Source organism: Spermophilus citellus (assembly GCF_964194105.1).
Source record: "Spermophilus citellus genome assembly, chromosome: 3".
Taxonomy (NCBI): Eukaryota; Metazoa; Chordata; class Mammalia; order Rodentia; family Sciuridae; genus Spermophilus; species Spermophilus citellus.
Genome location: NC_138184.1, coordinates 32034474 through 32046349, shown reverse-complemented (window position 1 = coordinate 32046349; position 11876 = coordinate 32034474). Strand labels below are relative to the sequence as shown.

Below are 11876 nucleotides of genomic sequence, written 5' to 3'. Positions count from 1 at the left end.
TAACTCAGTTCTAAGGAATAGCATGTGAAAAGGAGAAAAAGTGAGAACAATACCTTGGCTGTGGAGAAACAAACCAGGCACCATCTTTACCAAGTAATCAGGTTAGCATCACCATTAATAAAACTGGACACAGGTCAGATGTCTTAGTCTGTGGTTAATTTTGTCCTCCTACCAAAGCAAAGACTTTCTGTGTCTGCTACCTAATGTCCTGTGAATCATGAGTTTTTTCCCAGTACAGCTGGAAAAAGAACACAATATTCCAGGTCCTGTGTGAACAATGGATGCTGTCTTTTAGTTTGTGTGAGGAGTTATTAGTCCAGCCACAAGCAATTTCCTTTAGGCATATGTCCTAAGTCCTCTATGTACCTGGTCTCTGCAGCTCTCTAATATGTCTCCTTACCTCAGGGAGTCTGCTGAGCTCCTCTTGGGTTCACATCCCTGAGCCACCACCTAAAACTCACTCTTTCAATAAAGTGCTACAATAATGTCTTCAGCTTATGGGTTTCCTGATTCTCAGAGATCACTGCCTTTCATTGCCTAATGTCCAACATCTTGAAAACTCTCATATCATAGTTCTTTCCAGTTGTTTAGCTGTTTTGTGCAGGACAGTCGATGTGGTTCCTGTTGGAATAGATAAATTCCTGATGGAATAGTCCATCTATTCCATCTTGGATGAAATCAGAAGACCACTTTTGTTATTTCTTTCTATTTTTACATCCATCACCTAATCTTTTGGTCTTTGTGTTCATTTATTTTGCACAAGACAGTTTCTCAAGTTAATTTCTGCTTAATTTATTTTAAATATCCAAGTATTTTATATTTAATTTTTTATGATCAAAATACTAAAGCATTATTGCATTTAGTCATTTATTATCAAAATGCCAAAGCATCAAAGCAACCATATGTGTTGTTTCCAGTGCAGGGTTGAACTGTAAAAGCATAATGAGGATGTGCAGAATGTGCAGATAAGTTAATGAATCAATAAAATTTCCTTTATAGAGCTGTTGTAAAAATTAATCAAATAATATTTGGGTAAGTGTCTAGCACTAGAATGTGTTTAAAAATATTTTATTTCTATTTTCAAATGTTACTGATTTCTCTCCTTTTATTAATTGATTCTCTGAGGTCAAATTATTAATCTTTTTTTTCTAACTATGCTGCTTTTCATTCCCTTCCAGGTCATTTGGATCTGGATTTAAATTTCCTAAGGAACCCATAGGTGCTTGAACTGGTCGAGTGTGAGGCTCCACTCCACCATTGCTGTTCACTCAAGGTCAGGAAGGAATCTGATACACAAACCTGGCAGAATCTAAAATGTGCTTGAATTTTGTGATATAGAATGACTGTTTCTGAGTATTTTCCCCTCATTTTCATTATTTAAGGGCTATTCTGGTGGATAAGAGGTAGAAGGATTTCAGGGACAATTACACTTCAAATTAAGGAAGATTAGCAGCAAAATCAAGTTCTCAATAGAATCCCAAGTTATCCACACATACAGCTACTGTGTTTAATTCAGCACGCTCTTCAATGAACATTCATCGGAACTATCTTATTTTTATTATTTTGACAATAAAAACTAGAAGGAATTAATTTATGTAGGAACAGACCCAAGACTTTAAGACATCCAGCTATCAATCAGGCAGGCGATATTGCAAAATGCTGAGCTCGCACGAAATCTCAGGTCAGCAGCAGCAGCACAAATGCCAATCATTGGTTTCTAATTACCAGGCACTTTCTAGAAGACAGTAGCTGGCACTGCTGCTGGTGACCCAGTTTTTCTTCAGTCTTCATATGAATGGTAATGCATGGTTGTTGGCTTGTTCTAGTTTTCTGAATTATATCTCTTGTATTGCTCATACAAATTCTTTCCTCCACCTGCTTGCTAAATTAGCACCTCTCTAGTGTTTTTTTGGTGATGACAACCGTTTCTCCATTTACCAAGAATCGAAGATTTGCATGGATCTTCTCCAAATGCCCTTACTCATAAGCGTCCACCCTCAACGTGTCCTTCAGAAGAGGATAATCCATACACATCACATGTATTAAACTGCTGTCCTTGAAGGTATAACTTAAACATCAACTAGTATTCAGATCCATTACCTTGGGACCAATTCAATCTCACTTAGAAATATAATTGTTAGGCACAAGTAACTCTCTCTTATGCCAACTGGATTTGATTGTTTAGATTTAGCCTCTATAGCATTCAATCTATTCTTTTCTCGAGATATAAACGTAGTGGTGTTGCTGGATCACTGCTTTCCAGTTCAAGTTTTTTAGTGCCTTTCTGACTTCCTCTGTTCAACATATTGATCAAGAGTCAGCCCCCACCGCATGATCCCCATACCTTAAAACCTATAGTCCAGTCCCCGATATATAACTATACACACACTATAGGTTAAGAGTAGGATTTTTGTCAATATCTATTGAGGTCACATTTTTTTATGATGAGACTAATACAGCTAGGGGGTGCTATGCTGTAGTATAAACATGCAGTATTAGTCACATGAGTGTTATTCCAGTGGTTTAGCTAAGGATGAGAACAGGCCCACCTGCCACATAATCAGTTTAAGTGTAATCTCCAGGATTGGTTCTTCAACCTTAGTCGTTTACATTAGAAGATACAAGAATTTCCATTGCGACTTATTATGTGGATACAACTACATATGGATATCCTAAGCTTTCAGAGTGGAGAATTAAGAAAAAAACATCACACACACACACACACACACACACACTCACAATTTGTACACCAAATTAGTAAGTTATCTGGAAGACCAGCAAGCCCCTATAACAAAAATGTGAAACCTCCCTAGATGATGTATAGGTTAAGTTGTATAGCTCTGCCCCCAAGAAGGTGAGGGATGTCAAAATTCATCTGCAGGTTTCAGACAGCTGTCCGTAAAACACTGAGCTTGGGCTACCAGTTCCAGAATAAGAAAATTATTTCCTCTACACTCAAATCTCAGAGAGACTTTAGGGAAACATGGTGTTTAGGTCCTTGACTTCTTGACTAATCATTCAACTAAAGAATTCAACTTATATGATGATGTAGGCATGAGGTAGAAGACATCATTTAAGATTTGTCATGGGTTCTTAAATGCCCAAGAATAGGAAGGTGAGGAGGTAATGGAATTCTTTCAAGAATCCATTGCTCATTCCTTTCCCTGCCCAGTCCACCATCAGGATGGGACCACACCTGCAGGGAGAAAATCTGTTTCTATTAGAGTTTCACAACTCTCTTATCCCTTGGTCTCTGGCACAGCACGACCCACCCTCAGATACCTCAAAGCCTTCTAATAACATAGAATATATTTAGGACTCATCATCCCTATGAACTAGAGTTTCTACTATTTGTGTACTATACTGTTATCATCTACAGTTGGAATTTCAAATTCTGGTCTATTTTATACATAAACCTGTACCAGATTGTGCTAATGAAATGTTAAAAATGCATCTATGGCTTGTGCTGTTTTAATGTGGATGTATGTTCCTGTAAAAAAAATATTTAGAAATCAAAATCATATTTATTCCAAGAAATTTTTTTCTGAGATGAATCTAAATTAAATTTTAAGTAGAAACATTTTTCTTCTTTAGTGCATTTACCAACCAGAGCACTGATTTCTCAGCTTGTAGAAAGGGTTTTAAGATTAAAGGTGTTTTTTTTTTTTTAAGTTTTCTTTAAGACAACAGAGTAGTTGTTTAACATTTATCTATCTAAATGCCTCCTCAAATTAAAAAAAAAGTCATATCAAAGGCAATTTAACAGACCAACCTACCAATCACTCTTACTTCTACAATTATTTATTGAACAATTACTATATGCCAGGCTCCCTATGTGACAGTTTATATGGCTGCAGATACCTTTTGGGTGGATGGAGGACAAGCAGAGAAACTATCTCTAAAAAGAACAGAGAATCAAGTTGACATCTGATAGGTAAGCATACATTTTGTCAGGTGAAGAGATAGAAAAGGGAAATATCATTTAAGGAAGAAGTACTACATTCAACGGTTTTGACATGTAGATAAACAGGGTGGGATCTAAAGGGAGGCTGCATTTTCTGGACCTCAGTACGAAGAAGTCTGCTCCACATGAATCTGAAACTTCATGGGAGTTGGAAGGATTCAGGGCCTTGGCAGCTGCTTGTAGAATTTGATCTTTATCTTGAAAATTAGAATCATTTGCCTCCATATAGCTTAAGTAGCAAGATGGGACAAGATTCAGAAGCAACATATGGATGCAGCAAAGAGGCTGTGTTAGCTTTTAATCCCTGTGACAAAATACTTGAGAAAAACAATATAAAAGGAAGAAAGTTATTTTGACTCTTGGTTTAGGATGTTTCAGTCCATGTCCGCTTGGCCCCTTTGCTGTGGGCTTATGGTGAGATAGAACATGGCGGAGGGGAGCCCGTGGTGTAGTAAGCTTCTCACTTAGTGACTTGATCCAGGAAACAGAGAGAAAGCTCAATTTTATAACAAAACGCTTCCTTCAAAACCCATGAATCGACGAATCCAAAAAATGGATTCATCTACTGATGAGGTCAGAGCCCTCGTGATCCAACCACCTCCCGAGAGTCCCACTTTTGAATATTACTGCATTGGAGACTGAGTCTTCATCACACGTGTTTTGGAGAGATGCTTCAGATCCAAACTGTAACAGAGGTCATTACTGTAACAGAGGTTATAGTTCAGGGGGAAAGTAACAGAAACTTGAAATTTGGATGTGAAACCAGACACAGGCATAAACAGATAAGTGGAGATATATTTTAGAGCTACATCCAACAAGGCCTGTTAACAGGTTGGAAAGTACAGGAGAGAGGGAGATGGAAGTATGAGGCATCTGGGGTTTGCCAAATTAGATAGAAAATAGTGAGTTAACTGAGGTGTAAAACATGGAGAAGGGAAAAGGCCTGGGGAGTGACCTTGGGTTGTGGGTAGGAAATCATGAGTCCATTTTGTACATGCTGAATTTGAGTGGCATTGGGACACTCAGATGGAGTTATCAATTGTTACAGATTGGATCCAGAATGTCCCCCAAAGGCTCATGTGATAAAGGTTTGGTTTCCAATGTGGAAATGTTCAGAGACAAGTAGTTTTGAGCAAAGAATGGATGTGAGGATTCTGACTTCATCAATGGATTATTTCCTGGAGGGATTCATTCATAACTGAATGCACTATTAGGAGGTGGTAGACACTATAAGCTAAAGGGATTCGGTCCTTGGAAACATGCCTTTGGAGATTATGTCTTGTTCCTATTCCTTCCTTCCTCTCTCTCTCTCCTTCTTGACCACCACAAAGTAGTGGGCCCTACCCATTTGCCACGCTGTCCTGCCTCAACATAATCCCAGAAACAATGGAGTCAGCCAACCATGGATGGCAATCTCTGAACGATGAGCTAAAATAACTCCTTCCTTCTTCTAAGTTGTTTTTTCTCAGCTTTTATGTCACAGCAACAAAAAGCTGACTAACACAAACCCAGTATTTCAACATGGGGTCACGGAGCTCAGGAAAGGCCAATGAAACTAAAACAATGGCCCAATACTCCGAAATTGTTATTCTTCTCACCTTCAATGTGTTCCCTGTTAAAAAGTTTTAATAATTTAACTCAAAAGGTTCTTTGTGTACTACCACCCTCTGTCTTCAATGGCAAAAGCAGAAAGAAAAATTCCTGTTTTCTAGTTTGAGAAAGGTGCCGTGGCCGTCTGATAGAATTAATATCCCCTGAGACCAACTTAGTTATTGGTGCTTTTCTTTGCTAAGTAACTGTGAAAGTCAGGTACAGAGAGATTGCTGGAATTACTCTTTTTTTCCATGTGTACCCTCCAATAAAAGGAAATGGAAAAAGCTAGCCACGCTCTGGATGAGTTAGATTTAGATTTAAATCTTGTATCACTGCTCAGTAGCTTGTCAATCTTAAGTATTTTTAAAAATAATAAAAATTATTATTGTAATAATAATACAAGCTCCCCCACTGTAATAATAACTCCCATCTGGCGGGGTTTGTGAGGATACATAAGGCCCTGTCAAGAAGGTGGCATTGGAGGTGGCATATAGTAGGAGTGCCAGGTATTGTCATAATTATCCTTGATCTCTGCATTAGAATGTCCTGAAATTTGTAGGTGTTTGTTTGTTTGTTTGTTTTTGCCATAAGAAATGACATATCTGCAGGACAAAGGGGTTAAGGAAAAAAGAGGCCCATGCTACTTTTGTAATTTGGCTATGGTACTCCACATTCCTGCCCATATTCACCTCCCACCCCATGAATCTTTATTTAAGAGCCTGGGTAGAACAGAAAAAAGAGCTGAGAGATATAACTCACGTTTTTCCATTTATGACTCTGGTTTAACCAGGAGTTGTCTATTTACAGAACAATGAGTTATCCCCAAAGACCCAGGAAAGATTCCCCTTTCTGGATACTTCTGCTACTCACCTGTGCTCCCCAAAGTCACGCCATCATGAAAAGGGAATGTCTTTCTGAATATAGTTGGATTAAGGAAATTTCATCTAATATTTCTTAAGTTAAACTGTATAAAATAAACCTTATAGATATTAGAACAAATCAAACCAGGTGTAATTGGTTGAAATAAATTCCCATTGGATAATGCATTAGGTCAGTTCAGATGGGTTTAAATTAAGAAGAATCAAACTGGTCCTGAAGATCTAAAATTGAAAATAATTATTTTCTAGTTTCACCCAGGCTCTTATGGAGTCAAGGGGATTAAAGCATTTCGAGTTCTATCCATCCATTTCAGGATGGATTAGATAAGTACGAACCAGACAGACTGACTGGATTCCAAGTAGTTCTAATTGGAATCACCCTTTATCAGCCTTGGTTAATTAATGAGCTGTCTGGAAAAATAAAACTTTGCTTTAAGAACTGTTGTCACTCCACAATTGTGGCATGATGGTAAGGCCCATGAGTCTCCTCCATTGCCCATTCTTTATTACTGACAGGACATTTTTCTTTCTTAATGACAGGGCTACTTGTATAGATGTTGACATTAACATATCTGGTTAAAATGATCAACATCTCCACATCAACATATCTAGTTAAAATGAAACCACATACAAACCAACCAAAAAGCTACGTTTCCCAGTCTCACCTCAAGAAACACGTGTTCCCCAAAGCAAATCGTCGTGGTGGAGTTCCCTTCTGTTTCTTTGTGTTTGAAATGTGGAAAACATGGCTGGAAGCATGGGGTTGATGATTGAATTCATCCCTAAGGACAGCAGAGCAAAAGTATGGACTTGCTATGCCCTCCCTCTGAGGCAGCCTTCCCCCAATTCCACATGACTCTCTCCTTCGATTCCACATCTCCACTCAAATATCAGCTCAACAGAGGCCTCATCCAACCAAATTTTCTACATAGTACACAGGACCCCTCTCACTTCCACAATCTAACAAGAGAGTAAACTCTCTTGATTTTTTGTCAAAGTACTTGCCATCACCTGGTTTGGTATATATTTATGAGCTAATTGTTTGCCTTCCCTGGAATGAAAGTTTGAGAGTTTTATTCACTGTGTATCTTTAGTACCTAAGATCATTACCTACAAAATGGCAGGCACACTGCCGACATTTTTAGTGAATAAAGGAATAATGAGTTGTCATCACCCTTTCATCAAATACCTGTTAGCATTTCCCATTGATGAAGGAATTGCCACTTCTCAGAAGAAACACAGCAGCTGAGCTGTGGCTGTGGTTTCCCATTACTGAGGAGAAGACAGAGTACACAAGGCACAAACCCACACGGAGCTACAACCACTCTTTCCATTTTATTCAAGGCATTAACTGAAAAACGGCCAGCTTCCTATTTCCTCAATTGTTTAACTAAATTGCCAATTAATACAGTTCCCTTCTAAAAATGTATTGTTATAATCTGGCGAAGAGGAGATGACAGGAAAAGAAAAGTGAGTGACACGAAATACACTAATATTGCTCTTTATTTCATGAAATCCAAATTATTGCAAGCATCAATTTTAGGACCATTTTGTGTAGACATTAACCAAAAAAGGCAACAAGAAATTCAAAATACATACACACACACAGAACTATCACCACAGAATGTGAAGTAATTCAGAAAAAAAATTAAAATATTCTTTGATTAAAAGATGCTTAGCATGCAGAAGGCCCTGGGCTTGATCCCCAGCACAGAAAAAAATTATATATATTGGCTAAAGAATATATTGAGAAAACATGCACACTAAAATAATAATGTGCAATAAAAGCAAAACACTAAACATCTGCTCAAAATTTAAATGACATAAGCTAAAGATGAAGTATAGGAAGGTCACTGTATATGTTAAGTCTAACCCTTGAAAACTCTTCATTCACCTACCAATGCAGAACTTTAACTCTGTACCCACATCTTCAAATATTGTCCACATCTTAGTCACATGAAAGTCTTCTGGGAATCTAGGACCAGGACTACCATCCACTTCTAGGAAAAATGAAGGAGGTGTTTCCATTGAAAGAACTCTGATTCCCAGATTCTCTGCCCAATATAAGCCATGTAGTAGTCTACGCTGACATTTCAAAGCTTGGGAAAGGGAATGTCATACAACCATGGACTTCATTCTCGTTATTCTTACAAGGCAGAGAGCAAGACAAGGAATGGGCCCCTACAGATAAAAGAGACCCACACAAACATTACGTATGAGGTGTTCATCCCCAGCTCATGATGTGACCGATTTTAGGAAGTGAATTAAAACTATTGCTCCTCAATGGAAAGATCACACTGCAAAGTATTTAGTTTTTATCCTAATCTCTAATGTAGGTACTTAGAACAGACAATGGTTAATTTTAGCTTTTGAAAATAAAAATTTAGCCTGCATAAAGCATATATTTTTATAAGATGAACATTTTGTATAGTCTTCAAAAAAAAAATCTTTGACATGCTTCTGATACCCTTAAAAACACCATACTAAAATGCCACAGCAGTATTTTCAAAGAGTAGCTCAGGGGCTACTAAAGTATTAGATATCGTCTTGCTGGCAAAACACTAGTTATTCAATCAATAAAAGGCGTTTTCTAAACCAGTGTGTTCAGATTTTACCATGCATCAGAATCACCTGGGAGGCTTGTTAAAACACAAAATACTGGCTGCTGCATTCCCCTGGCCCCCTAGAATTTCTGATTTAGTTGGTCTGGGGTGAGGCTTGAGAATCTAAATATTAATAAGTTCCCCAGTGATGCTGATGTGGCTAGAGCCGAGACCACACCTTGAGAACCCTGCCTTAAACTATTAATTTATATGTTCTTTAAACAGCAAAGTAAGTTTAGAACACAGGATCCATATGGTATTTACTGACCTCTCTATAAGGCTGTGTCCAGAGACATCTCTTAAAAAAAAAAAAAAAAATTCCTCCTTTATACCAACAGTAGTTCCCAGACAGCAAGAATCCCTAATACCATTTGCTTAGCATTTTGGTTTTGCTGTGTCTGGACTGTCCCATTTCCCATCAGAAGTATTATAATTTACTACATGTCTCCAGATGCCCTCCCCAGGACAGGATCCATTTCTCTGGGGGACCAAAAGCCACAGCTACATGTCTCTACCCAGGAGGTCTATCTCATCCAGGAGGAAGTCCATGTCTTCCCGGCGCACTTGAGGGCTGATCACCACCTGGCGGAAGAAGTTGACCTTCCCCCGGTGGGGTTGGTAGCCCAGCATGAGGCTTCCCTTCTTCATCATCCTCTCCTTAATGGCTGGGGCCACCTGCAAGGGGAGAGAAGGGAGGAGGTGAAAGACAAGAACACCAAAGTATTTCAACTACATTTTCATTAGCCAACTGCTGGTGGGGAACCTACTCTCAGTACACAAGGCCAACGTTATAGTAATTCATTGAGAACTAACAGTATAGGAATACTGATGAGTACGTTAGACTTCTTATTTCATTTGATCTTCATAATAACCCCCTGAATTAAATATTACTAATTACATTTACAGATGAGGAAACTTAGGCACATGGAGGTTAAACAAATAGCTCAGGTCCCAGGCAGTCTCACTGTAAGCTCAGACTCAACACCTAAATCATTTTGCAATGTTGCCTTCCTAAAAATCAATTTCTATATCCACAGAGGTCACCATTTCAAAAGTACCAAATGTTATGTTCCCAAATTTGTCTAAAGTAAATATACTCCAGTTCCTATAATCCCAGCGACTTGGGAGTCTGAGGCAGGAGGATTGCAAGTTTGAGATGAGCCTAAGAAACTTAGCGAGACCGTGTCTCAAAATTAAACATAAAAAGGGCTGGGGATATAGCTCAGTGGTAAAGAGCCCCTGGATTTAATCCTCAGTACAAAAAAAAATCCTCTAGTTAAAGTACCTTGAATGAAACAATTTAATCATAGACAAAAACAAACAAAATCACTTTAAGTGTCTATCAAGGAAAAACCAATATGAGTATTATGTGTAATTCTATTTTAAAGACTAATAGTTATTAGGTTATACATAGGAAACTGTACCTTTTTTGTCAATTATTGTTCTCTAAAAATATTTGCTAAAGAAAAAGTCATGGAAGGAAATGAAAGCTTGATATTATCCTTGCATATATAAAATACAAATGCTGTCTTTTATTAAGGATAAAGGTGGTAATGCAACTAGGAAACTCGTATTTTAAGAATAAGAATTTGAAGTTGACTTGAGAAGTGATAATTCAAATGCACACATTTTTCTAAAAGTTTAATGTTTGAGGAAGTTAATCCAAGTTAAGAATCACATGGGAAAATCAATCTCTCAAAGCAGTAATGTGCCCACACAAGAGGTCAGTTGTCAAGTTTAAAATAGTGAAGTTAATTTTTGAAACTCCACAATAAAAAAAAATTAAGAATGCACCCTTATGGACTTGAAAACATACATAAAAGTTTTTTCATTCGCCTTTATTTTATCTCTTTCAAAACTTTTGAGCATGCCCTCTGTGAATATGTGGGAGGGGAACTTCATGAAATTCTGTCCTTGTCTTAGAACAAAGACGTGTAGCTCGCCCAGAAGCAAGGAATGCATTTAGAAATAATACCAGGCAGAATGGGCTTTAAACTCCTTAGGTATGGGCATAAATGTCAGCTCTCAGGAGCCTTTCTCTCATATGACACACCCTTAATACTCTACATTTTGAACATACCTATGTTTTTAGACAGCTGTGTACCTGAAAGCAAGGCCAGTCCACTTCACCCGACACTCAACACAATCCAATCCATCTTTCCCAAAGATGATGGAAAAATCAGGTGTTTGGACCCCAGGAAATATGATGTGTTGAGCTTAGCCACAAGGGAGGTTCAAGGGTAATTTAAGCAGTTTTTTTGTTTATTTGTTTTCCAGACATACTAATTTTAGAACCTAAATCTTTCAAAACATAGACTGTACCATGTTGACAACAACCAACACCGTCAGCAAAATCACCTTGGCATTAAAAGATTGGCAGTTTTTCTTAGAATATAACAAGACAAAAAGAAAATGCATGGGTGTTAAAAAAAAAAAAACAAACAGAAAAAGAAGATGAAATCTAAGAGTAAAACAGTGAAACAATGACCATCAGGGTCTATAAGTTCCTGGAAATGGGTCACATATTTTATTTTGAGCTTTCTAGAGATTGGAAAAACAGGACTAATTAAACAACAGCCCTCATTCTCTTTGCAAAACTTAGTGACAAGCATTCAGTGAACACTGAAAGCAGGAAGCTGTAGGAAACTCTCTACTATGCTTACCCATATCCTCTTGGATTCATAAATACATTATAAGGCACATTTTCTCCCTAAACTGTTTATGCAAGTATCATTTGTTATTAGACATAGTGCTAGGAGCCACAAGCAAATATACAATGTATGGCACCTTTGGTTGTAAAGTGACGCCAGCTAGCCACTGAGATGATTATGTTAAGAT

General features: G+C 37.9%; 1 protein-coding gene across 4 annotated transcripts in view; it reads right to left on the bottom strand.

Moving 5' to 3' along the window:
• Positions 1–9341: 9341 nt before the first annotated feature.
• Positions 9342–11876, bottom strand: part of GADL1 (glutamate decarboxylase like 1) — a 174108-nt gene continuing 171573 nt past the window's right edge. For all 4 annotated transcript variants that reach the window (XM_081284072.1, XM_081284071.1, XM_081284073.1 and 1 more), the window contains one exon: positions 9342–9713. In XM_081284072.1, coding sequence (XP_081140198.1) covers positions 9540–9713 — 174 coding nt within the window. In that variant the 3' untranslated portion in view covers positions 9342–9539. The remainder of the gene's footprint in view (positions 9714–11876) is intronic.